This window comes from Fragaria vesca, linkage group LG5, assembly GCF_000184155.1.
Source record: "Fragaria vesca subsp. vesca linkage group LG5, FraVesHawaii_1.0, whole genome shotgun sequence".
Taxonomy (NCBI): Eukaryota; Viridiplantae; Streptophyta; class Magnoliopsida; order Rosales; family Rosaceae; genus Fragaria; species Fragaria vesca.
In genome coordinates, this window is record NC_020495.1 from 19,916,360 (window position 1) to 19,940,845 (window position 24,486).

A 24,486-nucleotide genomic window follows, 5' to 3' on the forward strand; every position below is an offset into this window, starting at 1 on the left:
TTATGCTTTGTATAAGGGGATCAAGGCGTAGTAGTACGGGTTTTCTACTTTGTATCGAATAAGGGTTGTTTAAGCCTATTTGAAAAATCTTTTAAACACAATAAAATGAGATCTATATTTTTTTGTTGGTCGAAAATTAAGATTTATTTTCTCGTTGATCGAAAAATGAGATCTATTCTTTCGTGGATTGGAAAATGAGATCTGTTATACACCACATATAGTATAAGGTAAGAAAAAAAAAAGGAATCGAAGATATGTATAGGAGTCCCTTGGTTTAGCACTTTTTAGAAGTAATGTGACAATGTCACTCTTACTTGAGCATTGAAAAAAAAATGTCACTCTTACTGAAATAGTGCATTCATTTTTTATTTTTTGGTGAAAACTGAATATTGCTTATGAAACCTCCGAATTTGCGAGTCTCACCTTCATCTTATTCGAGCTTCCCCCTCTTAAATAAAAATCACACAAATGAAAAAACCATGCCCCCCACCTTAAAATCACAAAGAAAACAAAGAAATGAGAGCCAGAAACAAGAAGGATCAAAAGAAACGGTCTTTTTCACATTGTTGCTGGAGTAGTGTCCGGTAGTTAACTTCAAAGAGGAGCAACTCTTCACGACCAGAGCTCACATCACAGGTTCTTTTTCACTTCTTCTTCTCAGACCCACAATTCAGAAACCTTGTTCCCCAAATGCCCAGAAAAGTTGGTAACTGAATGCTTATTGTATGAACAAAGATTGAAACTTGCATACTCATATTCATGGCAGGTCCTAAAATGATTATAAAAGGAGTGTTCAGGAGGTATGAAAGATGGAACCCAGTGCACCCAACCTCTGGGGCATTTTGGGGTTTGGGAATTGGCATTGGTTGTGGTGTTGGATGGGGTCCTGGTTTTGGTCCTGAAGTTATTGGCTATGTTGGAGCTGGCTGTGGTGTTGGCTTCAGTGTGGGTTTCACCCTGCTTGGTGTTGGTATTGGTCTTCCTGCAAATTGGCTCTACACTGTTCCTTGTGATGGTACTTGCATTTTCTATCTGGAATTTAGTTACTTAATTGATGCTCCTAAAGTGTATTTGTTTGTCATTGAGTTTAGGAAAATTTGTATGTGGAATTTGTTTCGGGGGTGACAGTATTGATCTTTCTTTATTGATATGGATGTTTCCGATTTGTGATGAAATCTTGGGTTTCAGTCCTGATTTTTTTAGCATTTTGCAGCTGTTATGGCAGCAAGAAGTACTGCATTGAGGCTTGGCAGACCTCCTGGTCTTGTTTTCCCCAAAAGTATGGCAGGAGAGAGTTGGGATAAAATAGCGCCATGTGTCACAGGCCTGCGAAGAGAAGCCAGTGGGAGATTGTCTAGCTTCAAGCAACATCTTGTGGAAGGGGTCGAGTCAATTGATGTGAAGAGTCAGCTGAGTGCCAATACTAAGACAGTTTGTGACGGTTTTACAGCGTTTGGTGAACGTGTCTTCCACTTTCCTAGAGGTATGGTACACATACAACTAGCATCCTGGTTGAGGAACTCTCTACTATAAATTAGTGCCACCATTGCTTTGCTGCTTGCTTGCAAGTAAGATTTGATTTTGTTACTTTTAGCTACCAAAATATCTATAATCATTTGCTCCACAATACAAAATGAAATACACAAAGAGGAAATTAAACCTAGACATTCAGACCTGTTTGCATTTAAGAATGTATATGTGATGCCCCAGAAACTTAATTGCCTGTTGGCACATGAGACTATACTAGTCTCATGGAGTGTTTGATTAGTCCCACTTGGGGACTATGAATGTCCTATGTTATCTGGGGAGAACATTTGTTAGTGCTAATGGGAAAAATTTCTCCCTGTCATAGCCTCTTGTCAGTGAAATTCCAGGTTGGCCTACATTATAATTGGGTTTAAAATTTGAGGCCATGATCATAAGGTAGCTTGAAACTAGATAAACCACTCTAATTTCTATATTAACATTTTAAGTGAGGAAGATTAGTAACATGGATTGTGCTGTTCTCACCATATCCCTGAAGGTATGGAATTTATATTATTATATCCAATGTGTGTGTAGATTTAAAATGAACGCCGTATATTTCATTGATCATATCATTTGAATATCATAGTTATTGGTAGTTATTGATAGAGTGAGTTGGATGATATTTGTTCTCTGTGGGGACTAGACGACTAGTTCCTGTTGATATCTCAGGGAATTCCATTCTTGTCAATAACACCGTTATTAAGCTGCACCAATAGGTTGACAATGATATGTTTCTTGGAATTTAACCAATAGGGAAGTCCATTCTTGACATATGCATCATCTGAGTTTGCCAAACCAACAAACTGATGTTAGCCTGTTACACATATATTAAGGATAACAAATTGTTCTTGCTTCATTCATTTCCCTTTAGTTTCACCATTATATTGCAGCCGAGAGAATTGCAAAAGTCCTCGAGATATTTTAAGCAATTTGTAAGAAGAATACGGTTGCTGTTAAGAATGATTCTATGATCTTTGTCTCCTTTTTTTTTTTTACAATCACTACCAAACTTCTTTTTATGTAATTGCCGAACTTCTAAAACTGATTTGTTTAATCTACTTTAGCAACCCACGAATATTCTCGTACTGCCTCTATACATCAGTCTTTTCCTACACACACACACACAACAGTTTTATCTAACCAAGGGCAAAAGGTCAATGAATTTCATGCAATGGCTGCACAAAATACTGAATGTCTACCAATGCTCCAATTTCACTAGCATTTTGTCCTTGCTTCTGTACTTTATAAATGAGGTTGAGATCATCCCCTTCTTGAATTCGTTGGTGGTTTTGAGTTGGCCCCTTCACTGATCATCCCCTTCTTGAAATTAATTTGTGTTTTTGAGTTAACCCCTTCACTGATCATCCCCTTCCCTGAGAAAGCCCCAAGCATTCTTCTTGGTGGCTTTGAGAGAACTCCCCCAAACCTCTACTGCTATTTGAGTCACCCGAATCCCCATTAAACTTCATCTTTACAAAGGGACTAGAGGGTGCTTTCCAATGTTGCTGTTGTGACTGACGATACAAGAGCAGATTCCTACATTGTTTAGAATCCAGCAGATGAAAGAATTCATTGTGCCCATTATGATTAAGGCATGAGGTTAAGGATATCTCCATGCCATCATAAACGTTAATTTTTCCAAAGCAACCACAAGATAGAACCAAAGGATTCTAGCTCAACATGTGTAACCACAAGAAGTGGAATGAATAGTGTTCACACCATTTGCCTTGGCATGGCACCATGGTCAGAGAATGCTTTGGGATCTCCCTAGGCAAAAACTAATTCATTCTTTCAATTCTTATCCTTTGAAAGATCCAACCAGGTCTGGCATAAGAATGAAAAGATGTCACAAGGTAATGAAAATGTCTCTTCAACAGTTGGGAATAACTCCACCATTGTTTGATAGCACAGAGATGAACTGAGACACAAGTGGCATTAATCTGATTAGAATGTAATCAATGTATATTCTTCACAGGTGTGGCATTAGCATTCATTTGTTTTTGTTCAGTGATCCGGTATAGTTACTTCGATAATATCTTATTCTGCTCAAGCCTAGGATACTTGTCGTCGAGATCTCATTTTGATTTGCTTCTTGTGATTCCTAATTCTTTTGTTCAATTGCGGAAACAAGATAAAGTAATAACACATGCATCCATTTCTTTCAGGTTCCAAACATTGACAGGCTGAAGAATTGAACTATCCGGTGCATGTATACTAGAAGAACTGTAAAGCATTCTCACACAGACCGCACTCTCCCTGCCTCAGTTTGTTAGTTAGAGTAAAACCTGAGAGAAAGGTTTCATAAAGGGGAGGCTGACTCATATTTTGAAATGATCCTCTCATGTAAATAACCAGCAATGTTTTATGATTTTGGAATCCCTTTGTTCTATCACCTGGGAAAATTTCTGATGTGGGTAGATAATGCGTCTCTTGTATTGGTTGATCTCTTATTCCATCGTTGGCCTTGATAATTGCCTCTTATATTTTCATTTTGCAATACAGATTTTTCAAATATTAGTATGCCAAAACCAAGCAAGCAGGCTATATGCCTAAATGTGTGGATCGAGGGGCAGTCGTTGAAGCTAGACATGAGTAAGGCATACGATAGGTATGAGTGGAGCTTCTTCAGAGTGGTAATGGAGCAGTTTGGTTTTTGTGAAAGGTGGATCATAATGGTGATGGACTGTGTCGGGACGGTGACATATTCTAGGGCTTCTTTTTGTCCCTCTCTCTCTCTCTCTCTACAAAACCCAGAGCAATCCCCGAACTTGGTTTGAAATTTCAAACAAAGCTAGGGCTTTTAAGTCGCAGAACTGTAATGACTCTGTTCCTATTCGGTTTGAAATACGAGAGAGAGATGAGAATGGTTTGAAATTTGAAATATAGCTGACTGTGGGGTATAAAATTTCGGCTTAGGCCCTCACTTAATGAATTAAGTCTGATGGTTGAAGCCTCTATTAACTAACAAGTAGATAAGAAGAAAAGAACGTGAAACACGATGAGATTATAAAGAACGGGCTCCTCCCACTACTCCTACTACAACGGGAAGTGAGGACTAAAGAATGAAATGTCTATAAATTCACACACTTATAGAGAAGAAGGGGGACAATCATGAGGAGGAACAATTATGAGTAACAATAGTACCTCTTCCCCCTTGATTGATTGTCGTATAGATGCGTCCAAGGTTTTTCAAGAATCAAAAGAGTGAGATTTTTGTTGGGAAATCTCTCTCCCAAATTTTTTTGCACCAACAGTTGGCGCCGTCTGTGGGAATTGAACAAAAAGCCGTTGAAGATATTGAGAGGCCATGGATCGACGTTTTTATCAAGTTTGAGCAGGAGATAATATTGTTCTTCTCATTGCAGGGGGCAAAACCCTAATTTTCATGGCTTAGTCCATTTTTACTTCTGTTCATTCAAGAGATTTTATTAATTTTGCTTTCTGTTTGATTACTTTGATAAGGAATACAATTGGGGGCAGACTCAATAAAAAAGCATACATGAGTACATGACCCACCATTGAATGCATGTATACGATGCGAAACGGACCAACAACCCCGACGAGCCAATTCAGACCAAAACCGACGTGGTTAGCATCGACGAATGCCCCCGACGTTGTTCGGTTGTTGCACGTCACCAATTGCGCGATCGCAAATAGTCTAAGCCTCTTTGAACACTCAAAACTGACACCCATACTTAAGCATACCATGCTGCGTCCAGATAATTAAGAACTTTCTTCTTTGATTTTTGATCAAGCATTCAAGCCGTATTAATATTTTATGATACCCTTGATTTCTTTTTCGATCAAAATTTGATATACCTGATGATACTACTGTCGTGTGGTAAATGATGAAGACGATGACTATTAACGTGGAATACCGAGTGTTCCGATTCAGAGGAAAGTAGCAAGGATTTGATGAATGGATTAAGCAAAGACCAAGGTAATAGCTAGCAAATGAGACCGATGGGGGCCTGAAAGCAGAGCAGGTTATCTAGGATCTCTAGAATTGGTAACCTCTTTTTGAATTATTGGTTGTTTAGAAGAAAACAAAATTCTTATCAATCATTTGGCTATTGAAGTATATTTACATCTTTGATTTATAGATGTGTCGAAATGGTTCATGATCTGCATTGAAAAACAAAGGCCTTTGAATTGTTTGTCATTTCATATGCACTGTTTGTCTACATGATATCCCTTTCTTTTATTCCAAAGCATATAAATCAAAGTTCACAGCAGAACCATGGTATAATCTTCATGATTTAGTCGTGCTTTTGGAATTGAGTCCAGCTACAAACATCTTAATATTATTATATGTTTGTCTATAGCAACCAGTATGCCTCACGTTTTATCCACTATCATTTGAGTTTATGTCTTTCTAGGGAACACATCCTCTCAACCGTCTTACTTCATATTATATGATCAATACCATGCGTTCCTTATCATCGTATGCTCGGTTGTGATGAGGATTTAAGTAATACTTCTCAAGTTTGAATGTTAGAATGCTGGATATATTTTGTGATCATTCTCTATTTGTCGTTGTGCTTTATTTGTCTTCAAGTTTTCCTTGTTTGCAGTTAACGTATCATATTCATATGTTATTAATTGGTTTATTAGTAACTGACTCCTGGAGCTGATCTTTGCTTATTGCATGCATGAATGCATGATATATGTCAATGACATCTTATATGATTCCCATTGATTGATATTAAGGTGTTGTTAAACTCAACGATTATTTAGAGTAATTTGTGTTTGTGTATTTCATTTGCATGATTATAATTGCTCAAATACTTGCAATTTTTGCAAAGCATATACAAGTCTTATAGACTAAAAATGCTTTCAGATATTTGTCGTATATATTTGTGTTGGTATACTAACGATTCGTGATGATTTTCCTTGAGCAGCCTTATGGGACAATTGATTGAATACTCTTGAATGATTTATGATGGCAGCAAGAACGAATGAGTCATCTAAAATTCTCTAACTCATGTCTTTAGTTGAATTTTGTGTTAATATAAGGCATGGTTTCAATTTTTTCAGCTATTCAATGCTAGAAGCAAATCGGTGCTACAAAAGTTTTGATTGGGAGCAACATATTTCAAACGGAGTTGTCAAACTCAAAGCAATGTCTCTAAAGGGAAGTTAAAGTTTATAAAGTTTGTCGTAATTATATAGCTATTGTGTATAAGATATGATCTTCGATTGTAAGACCTTCTCGGAGGCATTAAATGATTCGTCTCCGGACGTTAAAATGATGAAATCGCAGTCCAAGAGACAGTAAATGAAATCGCAGTCCAAGAGACAGTAAATGATATCGTAGTCCAAGAGACAGTAAATGAAATCGCAGTTCAAGAGACAATAAATGATATCACAGTCAAAGAGACAGTAAATGATATTCGTCCCCAGACGTTAAATGATTCGAAATTCATGAGATATTTGTCCCCGAACGTTAAATGATTCGAAATTCATAAAATATTCGTCTCCGGACGTTAAATGATTCGAAATGCACAAAACATTATATGGTATTCTAATCATTTTCCAAGTGTTAGTCGAAGCATGTAGTAGTAGTTCCTATTTATCCTCATATACTAATGATTGGTACTTATGTGTTTTTCCTTCCTGTGCTCGGAGCTCGTACGGAAAGGAAAAATGGGGCATTGTGGGGGTATAAAATTTCGGCTTTGGCCCCCACTTAATGAATTAGGCCCGATGGTTGAAGTCTCTATTGACTAACAAGTAGATAAGAAGAAAAGAACGTGAAACACGATGAGATTATAAAGAACGTGCTCCTCCCACTACTCCAACTACTCCCACTACAACGGGAAGTGAGGACCAAAGAATAAAATGTCTATAAATTCACACGCTTATAGATAGGGGTGGGCATAAAATCCCGTAATCCTGAACCCATCCCGGGTCCGTCCCGAAATTTATCGAGACGGGATTTAAATCTCAAAACGTCAGGCCTGTCCCATCCCGTCCCGTCTCTATACAACGGGACGGGACACGGGACGGATAATTCAAGTCCCGTTTAGGCTCGTCCCGTCCCGCTATTTTAATAATTGATTATTTATTGATTAAGATGTGATTTGAGCCTTTCATTTAAGTGTTTTCATCTTAGCTCTTTGTTTCTTTAAGTTAATTGACTGTCTTCAATTCACTAACAATGATGTTTAATATTTTAATTTGTTGATTGTTGTAGACTCTTTTCTTGCACCGTAGTAGTGATGACACGTTTAGAGAAAGTAAACAGTATAAACTCTCTTATTACACCATTCTGTACTTGTAAATATGTTATAAGTATTTGTTAATACTTAATAGAGTAAATAACACTATAAAACTATAGAACTTTTTCTTTTACTTACAAGTTTATTTTCAACTTTTTTTATCTAGGACTTGGCCCGTCCCGTCCCGTCCCAACCGGGATAGGTCCCGGATGGGATGAAATCTAAAAATGGCAAATCATATTCCGTCCCGTCCCGTTTTCAATGTCCGGGACGGGTCATGGGATTACCTCTATCTCGTCCCATCCCGTCCCATATGCCCAGCCCTACTTATAGAGAAGAAGGGGGATGATCATGAGGAGGAACAATCATGAGTAACAACAGTACCTCTTCCCCCTTGATTGATCGTCGTATGGATGCGTCCAAGGCTTCTCAAGAATCAAAGGAGTGAGATTTTTGTTAGGAAATCTCTCTCCTGAATTTTTTTGCACAAACACTGACACCAACTCCTTTTTTTTTCTTTTATTCGGCTTTCAGTTTTCTCATTAATATCATTTTTATCCTCACTTGTATAACATGTTGTTTTTTTTTATTAAATAACTCACATACCCTATATATGTCGTGAGGTTTTGAACCCGTGACCTCAAAGTTGTCAGTTAAATTTCTTAACCAACCAAGTCACGGCTCACCGACAAGAGGTTGTCTTTTGCTACTTTTTTCCGACGGAGTTGTCTTTTGCTACTTCAAATCATTTATGAATGCATAACAATGTGTTTACAATTTTTATTTTTATTTTCTTTTGGAATCATTTCAGAAATTTAACATTCAAAGAAAACGAAGCAATTCGTTGTTTAAAATCAAGCTATGCCATTGGAGTAAGCTTCTTCTTAGTGCTTCAAAAAAGAAAAAAAACTATGTACCGGTGCACCCTTTTTCAACTTTTGATTTTTGAAGGTTGTAACCACATCTAACATGTACACTAACATTGATTTTTAAGGTTAACAACATCTCCAGTAATGAGATTTAAAAATTAATATATTTAGCAAGAATTTTAAAATTTAGGTATCGATTTAATAATGTTACTCTATCAGTAATTGTTAATTTTTATGTTTTAACAAATTGTAAAGTGACACGTGGCTAAAAGAGGAGAGATAAAAGATTTTATTATTGCTTTAGTTATGTATGGATCATTAACAAATTTGTCAATTTCATTTAGCAATTATCAAATTTAGTAATGTTTTATGTATTCTGTTAGAGTATAATTCATCTCAAAAATTGATAACTTTCCAGTTTAGCAATACTACTGGAAATGCTTCTTGAGTGTTGGAATTTAGAAATCAAAACTAGAAATTATTCGACATGCTAATTTAGAAAATAATGTGCAACCATCTCAAATATTAAAACTCAATCAATTTTGCCGTTTTCAACTTTGGTTCAAACATGAGTTCAGTCTCTCATCCTTCTTATTTATTTATTTTCTGTAATCACGATTCACGAGTACACGACCTAGCACTTCAAGTTTTCATCACCCATGGAGAAAGTAAAAAATGGTCTCCATATTTGTGACATAGCAGCACATGGACACGAGGATTTTCGTCATTGCGGTTTCTCTTCTTCAATCTCTTCTTCAATCTTTTACCTAAGAAGGGCATTTATCCTTTATTTTAACTGAAAGAAAATAAAAAATGAAAAACAAACTTGAAATAAAAGTTGAAGCTTTATTAATGAGAGCACGTTCAAACTCAAAGGGATCTTCGTGGCCTTGCTCTCAGCACCAATCCCGATAAACGTAAAGCCGCCTGGGCACAGCTTCAATCAGGTTCTTGTCATTAATTGTATAATATTTTTGGTTTAATTGGATATAAATGTTGGTGTATGTTTATGTAATTCGGTACTGGGTTTTGAGTAGAAGAGAGTGATTTTTGAGATTTATATGTATTCGGGGTTTTCAGTTGTGGGTCTTGGATATTTGCCTCTGAAAGTTTGATTCTTGATGCACAATGTTTTTGAATAAGCATGTTTTTGATAGAAAATGAATACAATTGCTTAATCTGATTACATGAAAATTGAGCCAATTTAGACACAGTACTGTCATTATTTATGGTTCCAAGAAACAAAGGGTGAAAGAAAAATGAAACAAGTTTAGGCTGCAATCGAGAGGTTATAGACTTGTAGGTTTTGTTGTTAGTGAGCCTGTTTTTGTATTGAATGTAAGGTTTATGTGCATGTTGGTGTGACTTGCTTCATATGTAAGTCTGTTTGATCAAGCTTCTGGAACTAGACGGTTGAACACTATGCTTTGAAGTTATATTTGGCAATTCTAATTTTTGTACAAGGGGCACAATCTTGTGTATGATTGTTGTGGTAGTTGTTTACTCTAGTTAGGGTGATTAGCTTTGTTGTACATGGAGAATTGCACACAGGTTCTTGGCCTTTGACTCATGTTTGGTGATTACTGTGGGGCATTTCAGGATATTTGGCCTGTTTAAGGCCTGATCCTATTCTATTATAAAAAGGTTTTAGGATCTCTAAAAAAACTAAGTGATGAAGAATATAATTTTCAATGAAGTTTAGTGAGGTATAACTAAGGCATGTGTCCCAGGGTTCTAACTAAGTTTAATGAGAAATGCCAGTGCAGGATTTTTCTTTGGAGAGGCATTATACATTTCCTGTTTCCTTGGTTTCAAACCCCTGGGGTACTCTTTCCCTCATTTTGTTTTTTCGACATCAAATTTAACATTTTTGGTTTGATGAAATAATTAGATCATATCATTATCCACTATTTCAATTGGCGTCGAAACTAAGACGCAGCATAGGAATGATTCAATATTTACATACATATTTTCCTCAGTAAAATATTACATCATCATGGAATTACATTCTCTCGCTGTCATTATAATCTTACGTATCAATTAGCATAACTGTACGCTGCATAGTCTTTGGTTGTTAAACGAACCCAAGAAAATGTATGTAGTTGAGAACTTTTGACCATCTCTCATGCCTAGAGTCATTCATAATATCCTCTGTTGTCTGGAAGAAACAATGCCTCAACTATAGAAGGTGTCAATGAACTTGAGATTGATATCATCGAGAATGATAACCCTCAATGCAGCATTCCTTGATACTTTGATAGTCACCATAATGAGCCAACTGAGGGATGCAACCAATTGGAGTGAGGCCCTTCTCATTCCTGGCTGCATAAAAAAGTTAGATAATCTATAGAAAGTCCATAAGGGCATATCAATATGCACCACACAACTAGAAATACCCAAGCTGATTACTAACCTGTCAAACTCGGTTACAACAGCGTGAGAGAATCCATTCCTGGCATTTGGTGGTGGTATACAATTGTAATGATCTCAATTCTAATTTAGGTTTATTTATTGAATTGGATTTTCTGTTTTCTTCTCTGAATAGGTTTTAGTTTATTTTATTTTATTATGAACTATCAATTTTAATTTTAGATCAGATTTTCATTTTTATGTCTTATTAGATGTCTACATTAATTTATTGGTTTTGGTAGAAAAATATCTGATTGGGTCTAGAGCTTTCCAGTCACCATCTAAACCAGAACACGTTGCCTAATCTTCTTCACGTGTCTCTTACCGATTTCTCCAAAATATGCCCGTCATTCTTTCTTTCTCTTCTCTTTTCCATTCTTCCTCTTTCCCGCAAAGAAATTGGTGTTCCTTCTCTTACTCAAAGGCTGCGCTTGAGCAATATCTCTCAAGAAATTTCTGTGAATCCCATTGTCTAAGATAGACTGATAGAGTCTCTGAATTTCTCCATTTAAAATAGGCACAGCTTTATTGCTGCAAGTGAGTTTTCTGATCTTCCATAATTTTCATCCTTGATTAGACTACTTCCAAATGGAGGGGAGTATGATTCGTATCTGAAAATTCCTTGATAGGTGGCTGGATTGCGATAGTAGATTGGGTGTTTGCCTTTGAGCTCGGATTGCTTCGGCGATGATGTAAATTGGATGCTTGTATTGGGAAGCTTGTTTTCCTCTCTTGTTTTGCTTGGTTGCTGGTATCCATAGATTGAGGTAGGGAAAACAAAAACTTCCTTATAGCTTAGATTCTAATTGGGTGTGTATTATTTATTGTGGGAATACTTTCATTCTTTGGCTGGGAGGCTTTTATTTGAATTGAGGATTATGTTTTGTTGTTATCATCTGTGAAAGGTTAGAATAGCTGCCTAGCTAGGAAGCAATAATCTGATTCGGTTTTGATACCATATGTGATGGATAGTCTTGTAATTTGAGTTTGATATTGAACAAAATGTAAAGCTTTGTCTAGCCTTTCTCTTTTCTGATTTTTACTGTTTCTTTTGTATCTTTGAAGGCAACAGAATCAAGTATTAAAGTTGTTTTGAAAGGTTTCTATATTCGTCCCTTTGTTACTAGACTGTTTTACAGATTTGTGGAAAAGCAAGTTTTATGAATCCTTGGAGAGTCAAAGTGTGTTTAGAATTTGTACATTATATTTTGGAGTAAACTGTTCAGTTTTACATATCCCTGGAAATACATGAGAAGTTTAACTCCCAAGTTCAATCTAGTTACTTGTTGCTAAATGCTAACAGAATGATTTTCCCTTTAAAGCTTAGCTCACCAAAGTTTTAGTGACTTTGTTTCTGTTCTTGCTAATGTTTCAAAGCAAAAAAATTCACAGATTTCTTTTTTTTTTCAAGTTAATCCATCACATTAGTCATGCCCTTAGGTTAGGGTGTGACAACAATTTGGCATTACAGTGATGTACAAGAATTCCCGTCCTGTAAGAAAAAAATTAAAAAAGATATATTGATAAGGTGAAAAGTATAGACAGTTATAATTATGTACATCTGACTTAGGTGTTCGACATCATTGCAATGTAAATGTTGATGGTGGTTTGGTGTTAGTCTTGTTTGCTTTTTCAAGCTCTTCATGAGTTCTCTGTATGGCTTTATACACTAAGTGTTTAATGATGTGACAATTGCTGTGCTATGGTGACTGATTAACTAATTTTGAATTATTACCACAAAAATCATTATTTAAAATTTCAGTATCTGTATTATGTCATGCCGAGGAAAGTGTGACATTTAGGAATTGTGGAACAGTTTTTTTTACTTGAGAACTGTTGGGTTTACTCAAACCTCAAATTTAGGTCACCCAACCTGCAATTTAGTAGAGTTCGATAAGGTGCTTTAGACTAATTGGCCTAAGTCTATTGAAGGGTGCTTATTTAGACATACAGTGATCAGTTCCGGACTGCTATAAGCGGTGTTCATTCACTATTATGCAAAATAGACCATAAATAGTCCTGAGTGGGCAACTCTTCCACCGTTTCAACCCAACTCCAGTAGATACTCAGAATAGGGTTTAAAACATAGGCAACCTGAAATCAACTTGCTGACTTGATGCTCAATTTGCCCATCATCATTTTTCTGTTACATATAAGTGAGAAAACTAAATTACAGATGTACAGTGGTAGACAAGATAATCAAACCCAAGTCCGTTAGTTCCATAGCCATGTTCCATACTTAATGTCTATGCTTACAATACACAAAAAAGTAAAAGAGACGAATAATTACATTCTTTCCGCAGGTTAAGTCCCTCTCTCCACTTCAGCATTATTTTAATAAAAAGCTCAAGGTATTGTCCAAATTATCGGTCCATTCTCTGCCAAGTTTTGTTTCGCCAAAAAAGTTTAGGGTCACTTATTGATCGTTGTTGTTCTTCTCAATTATTGGTTTTCAATTATCTCTATTGTAATGAACAGTTCCTTTTGAGTTCGAAAAGATCAGTGTTTTTTGTTTCTTTTGATTGACTGCAATCTCAGAGGGTTGTATTGTGTAAATTTTTGTTTCACACACCCCTTGAATATTTATATGTTGGATCTTTTCTTTTTCTTTCTTTCAATATTGCTACTTCTTTCTCAGTCCGATATATGTTCAGACATCCCTTGATTTCTTAACAATTAAATTATAAGTCGGTGAGTAGTTAATTCACTATCATCTCTGCTGCTATGATATTCAAACTTTTAAAACATATCTTACATCAGCGGTAGGTTGTTCAATTGTGAGTCTTTCTCATGTGATGTTATTGTTGCTTGAATTGCAAAAACACTCATCACTTTGTCACCAAATTTTCATTGTTATTGTTCATATGCAGCTTAACATTAGGGGCCAAAAATCCCAGAACTGGGTAGTACTTGGCAGTGATACTATAGAACCATGCCGGCCTGACCTGCCCATTTTACAGGTTTCACTTTCAGTTAAATTCCATTATTTTTTTTATATCTCTCACCCAAACACACCCTTAGTAATTAGGCCAAAAATGCAAAACTTTGGCATTGCCATATATAAGAACTTGTTTGGGAGTCCTGGTTTGCAGCTTTAGATGGGGATTACTGTGAACGACGTGAATAACAACATGCTGGGGCATATTTTCAATTTATCATCTCATCATCTCATAAGAATGACGATCAAGACCTCTCTTTTGGGTTTTGGATGATCTAGACCCAAAATCCAGTCACATGTGTGTGTCGCACATTGAGGTTTTCAACTCTCATTTCTCTCTCAACGTAGGGATTCTTTCTCTTTCAAATCAGTAAACTCTCCATCTCTACGTTCTTCCTTTCCAAATTTCCGTGGCGCTTGATCAATCTTGTAAATGTTTTTATTTTTATTTTAAACATGTCGTGCCTGATGAATTTGGTTTTCAATTCTAGATTTTTTTTTAATTTTTTTTTATAAGATAATAGCTACTTGGTGATTTGAGTGGATTTCATTGATTGAGAATGACTTGTGAATCAATAGATTGAACTTACTATCTATCATTGATGATGATTATTTCTGATGCTATTTCAATTTTTGGAGTTTCAATTCTTGCGCTAGATTATGTGATGAGCAATGAAATAAACTTTAGAATCTGAAACAGTCTAATTGGTTTTGGCAGCAAGCTAGGTATGGGAGCCAGAGGAGTTATTAATGATAAATGGTCCATGAGGGTTCTCTGGGCCTGTGCTATTGGAAGTGCTATAAGTATGAGTTCTTGACTTTTCTGTTCATATAATCATGCTTCAGATACCATTTTGATTTTCAAGTCCATATCATATCCGGAAAGTGCTTGGTGTTATCTTTACAATGCTTTTGGTTAGAACAGGCACAATAGATAGTATTTATTACAGTCGTAAGTTGTAACAATCCCGTCTCACCTCTGTAGATTCACCAAGCACGCATTGTTGTTATAATAATTTGTGAACTAAAAGCTTTGCATCTGAACCAACAAATTTAGTCTGATTCACCCAATGCCTGTTGATTTTTACTCAACAGATTGGCTTAGAAATGGAACATAAAAACCAAGTGTAACTGGGTTTTTAACATATTAATACAGTCTAAAACATGGTAAAGTTTGTAGTGTAGAACTGGGTTTCATGGCTTCATCTAGTTATTGTTTCGTAGAGCTTGTTCAATGTATCGGTACCTTCATATCATGCTAATAGTGGTACTGACTTTGTCATAGGCCTGTATTTTGTGGCTGCGGAAAGACAAGCACAGAACAGGGAACGGATGTTAGCTCAAAGTTTACAGGCCATGGAGGAAGAATCAGGCAATGCTGCAGATGCTTGACTGTTATATTTTAGGCAATAACTACTTTAGAACTTTCATACTTCCCAAGCTCTACTTTTTATCATTTTGGCCGATGTAAGGATTATGTGGTAAGTTGTTTTTTCAGAATCGAGTGTAGGGAGTTCCCCTGTTGACCAGAATTCAGTATCTGATGTTGAGACTTTAGAATAAGAATACATAAGAGACTGGTAGAGCGTGGTCTCTGTAGGGGAGTACATGTTCCATGGTGACATATGAGCCTTTCTCATGTGATGCTATTGTTGCTTGAATTGCAAAAACACTTGTCTTGGTTGCCAATCTTCATTTCTATTGTTTGTTTGCAGTTTGCATAAGCATCGTCACTAAGAAAGTCTGAGTATCTGACGGTCTCTACACCACACCACAACATTTGGTGAGACTGTTGCAAGTTATTGTGGATGGTGACTTGCCGGGGATGAGAAAAGAGGACATGAAAGCTTCGTTGAAGGAAATCAGCGCAGAGAAAATTGAGTGTTGAGAAGATATAAAGAATGGAGCTTTGGGTTCAAAGGGAACTTGGGATTTGAAGAAGGAAACTGGGTCTCTTGCCAAAATAAAAGAAAAAAGAAGAAAAGGAAATTGGGGGAGAGTTTTCAAGGCAGAGAAGAAGTGGAAGAGAAGTGAGGAGTATGATATTGGAAGGGTAGAGATGATTAGATCATGAACCAAAATAATGTTTGCTAATCAAAATGTGATTTCTCATAGCTTTTTAGTCAGCAACTGACCATGAATATCACTCATAAAAACCAATAGACATTGCAAATTATGTGCCTAGTGCTGCCCACCTGAATAATCTAATTCAACCACCCTGGTCACCGGAATTTCAGTTACCCGGTCAATTAGAGTTACTGGTTTCCATGTTGTCACACATATATGCCTCATGGTAACTCTTGGACGATTGGGATTTCAAGTGTGAAATTGGACGGCATTCCTATCTCCATGCATGGCCCGCCCAAATATGCAATATCTCCAACCTTATCCTTCTCGGCTCTCCTCTTTCATGGCCGCTCGACTCAGAAACATGGTAAATACTCCCTCACCTCCTCCTCTTTCTTTCTGAAGCAACAAAGCTTGCTTCCATCACCCTGTTCTGTTTCATCCACTTTGATCACTCTAGAAACCAAAGCCAATGGCAGCTGCTACAGGTTCATGGTCTTCCAAGCCCTCTCCAATCACTTCGCAACACCCATCAATATTACCTTCTAAGGTACCGATCACCAAACCCCTATCTCTCCCAAGCTAGCTCTTAATATATAGACTTCGAAATGAACAGGAATATATGCACTGATTATGCAAATTTTCGGTTCTTGATTCAATTTTGTACTGTTGGAAATTTAGTGTTTTTGAGTTTCTTATATAAGTTGGTCTTTTGTATATGCTGATGATGGTAGAATGAAGTATGAACTATAAACTATAAAAAGAAAACCAAAATGGAAATTGTGCTATGACTTCGGACTTATAACTATGCATGGCATTAGACATTTAGACTGATAGGATGTGTCACAAAAAATTGTAGTTCAGCTCTTGGTTTTGCTCTTACTTGCAGATTGGTCTTAAGCCTTGGACACTGTCCACAAAACCCAGCTATCCCATTTCCAGAACTAAAGAAAACTACTTTCCATCATCCTCCACACAATTAAATGCGACCTTGAAGAACCCTAGAGGCTTCGGACGCTCACCGAAGAAAAACAAGAAGACAACCACCAAGAAGAAGAAGACAGAACAAAACAATGACAGTGGCGATGAAGATGATGAAGACGAAGACGCCGAAGCAGCAGCAGAAGAAGAAGGCATAATACCAGAGATAGTGACCAACAGGATGATAAGCAGAATGGGATTCACAGTTGGTCTCCCATTGTTTACGGGACTATTGTTTTTCCCGTTCTTCTACTACTTGAAAGTTGGCCTCAAACTTGATGTGCCAACATGGGTGCCCTTTATTGTGTCATTTGTTTTCTTTGGGACAGCACTTGCGGGAGTGAGCTATGGCATTGTGTCCTCTAGTTGGGATCCTATGAGGGAAGGGTCACTTTTGGGTTGGAATGAGGCTCAGAAGAATTGGCCTGTATTTTGGAGATCTATTAGGGGTGGATCTAGGAAGAACTAAGATCGTTAAACTATACTACTTAGAAAACCATCTTTTTTTCTTTCTTTTTTTTCCAAAGATTTTGATGGGATCATTTTTCTTGGCAATATATTGTTTCTGTTCTCGTTGGTATTTGACAAAACTGCAGTTAGTAGCTACTCCACTCGTGGACCCTTTGCCGTTCGACTACACATGCCAAAGTGACACAGATTTCGACAAACAATCAGTGCATCGAGCATGTGATAAGAGAGATAAACACATAATTGTATACAATTCGTTAACTTTGTCCTGAAGAAAATAAACGGCAAAACAATGTTCCTTACGGTGCAGAATTGTTGTCCAGGCAGAATTGTTCCTTTCAGTGATCGATTAGCATTCATATTACCAAGTTTGATTGAAGCAGAACGTTGGTGACAATATTTTTGTCCAATTAAGTATGTTATATGCATGATTAATATTTGAGTTTGAGTTAACATACTATAGCGTATCAAATGGTCTAACTAAACATAATAGTAATCTCACTGGAACACATTCCATTTGGTCTCTTCCTTTAGCATCCATCGGGAAAGTGATGATGTTTGTATATGAAACACAAATTCAAAAGACACGTACAAGAAAACAAAGCAACCAACATTGGAAATAGGGAAAGATCAACTTGGATTATATGTGATGAGGTAGATATCTACTTTGGGGAGGATCGCTGAATGGCTTTATAATCACTTTTCCAAGTACAAAATTGCTAACTTGAACACAGAACATTCCTAACGTTAAAAGTGGTCTAATCGACCACCATGCCATACTTGATCTCATGTTTCATATACTTTTATAGTTTTTTCCTTTCTTCTTTTCACTTTGCTATTATTCTGGCTTGGTGTATTCTTTTCTTCAGATTCTAGGAGAGGGATTTAGAGGTTTTGAAAGGGTTTCTTCAACGGTATGATAACCCTACTTAAACATTCTAATTACATCATCAATCGGAAATCTTCCACATTAAAAATGGTCGGAGGGAGGAATGTGTGTGAATTTAGCCGGCTAGATCAATCATATCCAAGTCTAAGACAGAAACCCTGAACTGAAATTCCAAGATTTATACCAAAACCTAATAAACCCTAAGCGATTAATAAGTTGATGTCATACTCGATCGTTAGCTCTAGATCGGTTAATTCTTTGATGAAAAGGATTCTAAGGTGCTTAATGCTATTTATCAACTTCTTTGTAAAATTCAAGTTTTTAGTTCAAGACATCTTAAAACTGACTCAAAGTTTTCAAAGTTTTAGGTCAAATATAAGCCGGAGATTGTCTATGGTACCGAGATATATATCATACACCGATTACAACTACATAGATAATTGGAAATGAAAGCGTAATGTCATCTTCTTCTTGTTCATGACGAATAAAATTATATGAGACTTAATTTCTATGATCTAAAGTTAACATATAGGATATTTATCGAATAGAAGAGAATGGTGCCAAATGGTGAGCTATTGATGGAACATCAGGACATTGACGAATCGGCAACACATTTCTTAACAGTAATCGGCTACACAATCAGATTCTGAAAGAACTGGTTGACCTTCAAATTGGCCAGACTTTGTTTAGTTTTTTATTTTTCTTGATCAAACTGTCCAACATGGTTTTGGTGTTTATTTTGTTTTGGCGCTAAAGACAATATCTATATAAAATCAAAACCTCTCGTGTTGAACTTCTTTGGGAGTGCAAAATGTACAACGACTATAGTGTTGGAATCATTTCTCTCATGATTTGTCAAATCAAATTTTGTAATTATTATCAATAAGACAAGAAAATTATTGCTCTCAAGAACAATGGTGAATGATCGATCAAACCCGGCCCTGATGAGCATCCGTACAAGTTCACCAGCAAAACACAGCAAAGAAAAAACACATGGAATATCAGTGGCCACATGAGACTTGGAATTGGGGTGCAAATTCATGTCTCTTTTTCACTTACATAGAGAGTAGAGATAAAGATCAAAGAGAATGAGCGAGAGAGTGAAAAATAGAAAACAAAGCTGTGAATTAAAGCTTTGTATTTTCGAATTTTGTTTCCCTGCAGGCTAGTAACCCAAGGGATGCATATGGACCTTGACTATGCTTTTCTTTCTCAACAAGATCTTGGGGGAGAAATCCCTTTAATAATCAAAAGCTTTACTCTCTAAACCAGGACAGGTGGAAGAAACCCATTTTAGCTGTGGAGAGAGAGAGAGAGAGAGAGAGAGAGAGAGAGAGAGAGATGAGCCTCAAAGGTACACTGTTTGCTTGCTATATGTATGATTTAAGTGAGCTGGGTTGTGATTGTCCCTCTGTTCCAAGCATTCTTTGCTTAAAGAGTTAGCCCCAGGAATAAAGCAAGAACAATAGCAGTAGTGTGTAGTTGGTTAAAGTTAAAGCACACCATATGGCTTGCCCACATTGCCAAAGCACCGCATAGCTATTTACCCAAACACAAGAAAAAAAAACCTAAAACCTAATTAATCACCAAATGACCATCTTAAGTACACTAACTTAGTTCTTAAGTACTTTCAAAAGATCATTATTCCATATTGGACAACTTTTGTAGTAGTATACATATATTAATTGTTACCGAATAAATCAACAATGTATATTAAGTTTACACTAACTGACTAAGAGATTCATGCTCAACCACCCTTGGATTTATATTTAAGGGTTGAAAAACTTAAAAATAATTCCTTGAACCATTGAATTGACATCCAAGGATGGTTGAACTTAAGTCTCTTGGGCTGTTATTGACCAGGTGAACATGTCTGATGTTTCATATATGTTTGTTGTACTCTACTGATTTCCTTAGTTAAATTTATATTGTTGCTCTTCATTCTTGTGGATTTCTTTTCCCTTGTGCTTGAAATATGCTAATTTGAGAACCAAATGATTGGATATCATGAACAAGATAAATCATATGAGAGTGCTGGCTACATTGTGAAAGAGCAATTGTGATAATGTCGAAACTTCCGACAATGAACCATGGTAGAGAAGTAGCACCATTGATCAAATTCTGCTACATATCGTAATTTTCTTCTTACTCCAAATATTAAAGTGACAGAGACAAAGCTCTAATGCCATATATAACTATTAAATTCCAAGAACATAAGTCAATATTGTATTCAAACCAACTTTTCACAACATATAATATAAGTAAGAGATCAATATGAAGTAGCTATTTTCGTACATTATTCCGGTTAAGTTGCTGTTTACGGCTAATCAACGGTGTTCCCTAACCTACCATGCATCATTACAATTCAACGTATAAATCTGTTCTTATTTTTTGAATAGCTTCTGTCATTAGCCTATGAAATAAATTTTAATACGTATTATCATCCAAATTATAGTTGGCAGTCCAAAAAAAAAAAAAAGCAGTCGGGTCAGTAGTCGAGCAGAGAGACCAGATAGCAAAGCCATGCTACTGCTGACAAGAGACACCAACCAGCAGTAAACATCTTGAATGAGAACTACTCTCCTCCCAAGAGACAGCCTCTCCGATTAGTCACCCTTCGAGGGTCGGCCTCGCAGTTGCAGCAGAGAACCCTAATCACTGTCTCTATGCTACAACAGCCCCGTACTGTTGGTCCTTCTGACTCAGATCACTCAGACCCAGCATACTATAAACCAGACCTTCGGGTCTGTTGGTGACCCCATCCCCATGGTGAAATGGTCAGGTGGGAGAGAGGAGAGGAGAGGAAACCCCCACATTACAGATATCAGTCGACGACACTGGTGCATGCTCAGAATCCCGAATAGCGCCCTTTTGGTTCTTTTAGAATCTTTCTGAGACAAGATTGAGGATCTTTCCTATATCCCAATTTGGATATGAAACAGAAACATACAGTTATGATTCCCTCACCAGCGGCGGATCTATGTACCACGGCCTTACTCACTCGTGCATTCTGATAGGACCATTCGATGAGGATGATGAGTGCTCTTGTGGTCGAGGATCATGATGACTTCAAAACCTACTACTTTGCCCTAGCTTTGAATTCTGACAGCAACAGAGGGGGAAGAGACAAGGGAGGAGAAAAAATAGGGAAAAATATGTATAATGAACACTATGCCTATGGATTGGAATTTTGTACCGGTATTGCCACGCACCGTGGTCCTATGTCTTCTGCTCAAGTAAATTGTATTGTTGATTAGATTGTAGTCTCATATTTTTTCTGCTTACAAAATTGCTTAGTAACAAAACAAAAAAATCTATGACTCATGATCCCTGCGAAGAGGTACTCGTTAGGGTAAGGTTAATATAGTTTGTTTGCCTCAAAGTTTAGATATGAGCAAGACAGACTGATGATCGATATGTCTTTTTCACATTTTACCTAAGTATGTGAACTCGTGGATATGTCAAGCGAGAATCGAGTTGATGTGGTATCCATGGATCTCATCCAATCTCAATCAATATAATTACCACATTTGTTTTACATATAATTGAACCCAATTATTATACCCAAGTTGTTCATAAACTTGCAAAAATGTCATAAATTGAGTAATTACTTCTATTAGAATAAAACTTACTCAAGTAATGACTGACGTTACTAAAATGACAATAATTTTGTTGTCATATTTATAAATGTAGGTACCACAAACAAAGTATGTCCCCTAGAAAATCCTCATATCTTTGGCAATAATGATCTACATATGTGACCAAATAGACTTGTTAAACAAGTTATGGAAACTTAATATTCATCCAAAATCAAAATGTTTGGCCGGTTAGGTTCAAAAAAAAGATATATTGTCTAGGTTTGGCTTAATTAATGATAATAATTGAAACAACTTATCTCTTTGGATTTTGTGATCATCAAATAGGTTTGGAATTTGTCAAATATTAATTAACTCCCAATTGATTGGGAAGAGGGGTACCTTCAAATTTTTAAGGAATTCTTTGTAAGAGCATCTCCAACAGCTTCCCTAAAATTTCTCTAAAATGGGGAAGCAAAACCTAAAATCTCCAAAAAAATTATGATCAAAATCCAGCAGCTTCTCCATTTTAGAGATTTCGGCATTTAATACAACAATAAAATATAATATATCATCATTAATTATAACAAAAAAACATTATATATTGCATTGTAACAATAAACTACCCAATAAAATATTTTATTGTTGTCTTAAATTCGTTGGAGCACGTGAAGAATTTAATTTTGGGGAAGAAAGGCTTTGCTGCAAATTTGGGGAATGAAGGCTTCTTTTTCTTCTTCATCCCCATTTTGGAGAATGAGATGGGGAAGCTGTTGGACCTAAAAACAGCTCTATATTCTCCAAAATTGAGAAGTTCAAGAAAATGGAGAAGCTGTTGGAGATGCTCTAACTTAGCCATATCATGCTGATTTGTTTGCAAAAGTGATTGCCATATCATGGTAGGTTTGGAAAACCAAGAATGACACAATTTTTGGATAGGTCACCCTAATCCTTTTTCAACTACCATGACAACAGTTTCAATGTCTTCAAGCTGTGTTCTTGATAAGAGTTTTAGTGGTGTGCAAATTTAAAACTTGAGTGTCACTATCAAGTGGCAAGCACCTCCTAGTTCTTTTGTCAAGATTAACTTTGATGTATCAGTTGTGGCAGATTTGGCGGCAAGTGATTTTGTCACCTGGGATGTTCATGGCAGCCCTATATCTATAGCATACAGCCATGTTGGAAGCCTCAACGCATGTCGTAGAGGAATTAGCATTAAGAGATATAGTCTGATGAAAGCAAAAGGGAAAGGCTTTACGAGAGTTGAAGTGGCATGGAATGAGATTCTAAGTTAGTAATTGAAGCACTGAATGATTAAATTGATCATCCTTGGAGATTAATAAAGCTAGTTCAACACCTTAGAGAGTTGTTAGATATGTTTTGCGCGATGTCAATTTTGTGGTTTGTGCTATTGTTAATCTTAGTCATTTTACTGATTCTGATTTGTTTCTAAATGATATAATTCCTAGTGATCGAGACTTCTAGAGCCTTGTTATTTGACATTGTAAACTCTAACTGCCCTAAAGGCTTTAGGTTATAAAGTTTCTCTTCATAAAAAAAAATCATTGGCGATGATGATCATAATATCATGCTCAGACCCCAATATTAGAAATGTTAGCTTGAGGGCCTTCGACCATTCACATTTTTTTTATTCTCCTTTAAATACTCAATGAGAACTTTCAGCCAAATAGATTGAGCTTCATGAGGCTTGCGTTATGAGGTGAGGCAAGTGACTACCTCAAGTGTTTTTTATTTATTTATCTATTTTTTTTATGAATAAGCAATACTTGTCTCCGATAAGCCTAAAAATATATTCTTAACCACCATACATGTGGTTGAGTTAGTAAGAGTTTAGGTGTAAAACTCTTATACCCATGATCAGATTTGACGACGATGATTGGAATTAAAATCTCGATCTATTCTTGGTGTCCAGGGGAGGATGTGTTATAACATGCATGATCTCCCAGAACAGATTAGTCTATGGGCCTAGAAAAAATTTGAGGAAACCGTGTGATTTAGATCAAAATAAATATAAATATTAATTTTATATAGGTATATATATTTCTTGACATTCACAGTTGCGTTAAGATAACTCACCAAATTTGTTTCTCTCCTCTAGTAGCTCTATTTGTCTCTGGCATGCATGTTCTTTATTAAGGGTTGTCAATAGGCCGGGCCTAGCTAATTTATTATGAATTTCAATATCCACCCATCCATATAAACAGGGCCTTACTAGTTATTTTGTGCCGGGTCAAGTAACGCTCATTTATCCGGACTGGGTTCCAAATAATTAATAGTTTGAAGATAGTTTAATCTACTATTAACTTTATACCTATATAAGTTAAAGAGGGTGTTTTTTGTTTTTTTTTGTTTGTTTTTTTTTTAACAAAATAAAAGTTTTATTGATGATGCGAATGCCAAAATGACTACATATGATAAGGCCCTTCAGTCCAATCTCAAATTTGAGCTTTCTTTAGTAAGAGCCCAACCCATGGCCCAATAGCCCAAGCCCACCACCAAACCCTAGGAGGGTGGTGCATCT

At 36.4% G+C, this 24,486-nt stretch overlaps 3 protein-coding genes across 5 annotated transcripts; all 3 read left to right on the forward strand.

The window, feature by feature from the left end:
- Positions 1 to 559: 559 nt before the first annotated feature.
- On the forward strand, positions 560 to 4,051 carry LOC101303614 (cadmium-induced protein AS8-like). The gene is made up of 3 exons (XM_004300097.1): positions 560 to 1,015; positions 1,214 to 1,483; positions 3,693 to 4,051. The coding sequence occupies exons 1-3, from the start codon at positions 760 to 762 to the stop codon at positions 3,704 to 3,706; spliced, it is 540 nt and encodes a 179-aa protein (XP_004300145.1). The 5' UTR covers positions 560 to 759; the 3' UTR covers positions 3,707 to 4,051.
- A 5,447-nt stretch (positions 4,052 to 9,498) lies between these two features.
- LOC101303907 lies at positions 9,499 to 15,924 on the forward strand. 3 transcript variants are annotated; one of them, XM_004300099.1, is made up of 4 exons: positions 9,541 to 9,564; positions 13,897 to 13,986; positions 14,683 to 14,768; positions 15,250 to 15,924. In XM_004300099.1, the coding sequence occupies exons 3-4, from the start codon at positions 14,693 to 14,695 to the stop codon at positions 15,354 to 15,356; spliced, it is 183 nt and encodes a 60-aa protein (XP_004300147.1). In that variant the 5' UTR covers positions 9,541 to 9,564; positions 13,897 to 13,986; positions 14,683 to 14,692; the 3' UTR covers positions 15,357 to 15,924. The 3 variants fall into 3 exon arrangements, with proteins under 3 accessions (XP_004300148.1, XP_004300147.1, XP_004300146.1); XM_004300100.1 differs by lacking the exon at positions 13,897 to 13,986 and having other exon boundaries at positions 9,499 to 9,564; positions 14,687 to 14,768; XM_004300098.1 differs by lacking the exons at positions 9,541 to 9,564; positions 13,897 to 13,986 and adding an exon at positions 11,658 to 11,793.
- A 450-nt stretch (positions 15,925 to 16,374) lies between these two features.
- Positions 16,375 to 17,627, forward strand: LOC101304581 (protein PAM68, chloroplastic-like). The gene is made up of 2 exons (XM_004300101.1): positions 16,375 to 16,581; positions 16,921 to 17,627. The coding sequence occupies exons 1-2, from the start codon at positions 16,504 to 16,506 to the stop codon at positions 17,479 to 17,481; spliced, it is 639 nt and encodes a 212-aa protein (XP_004300149.1). The 5' UTR covers positions 16,375 to 16,503; the 3' UTR covers positions 17,482 to 17,627.
- Positions 17,628 to 24,486: the final 6,859 nt, after the last annotated feature.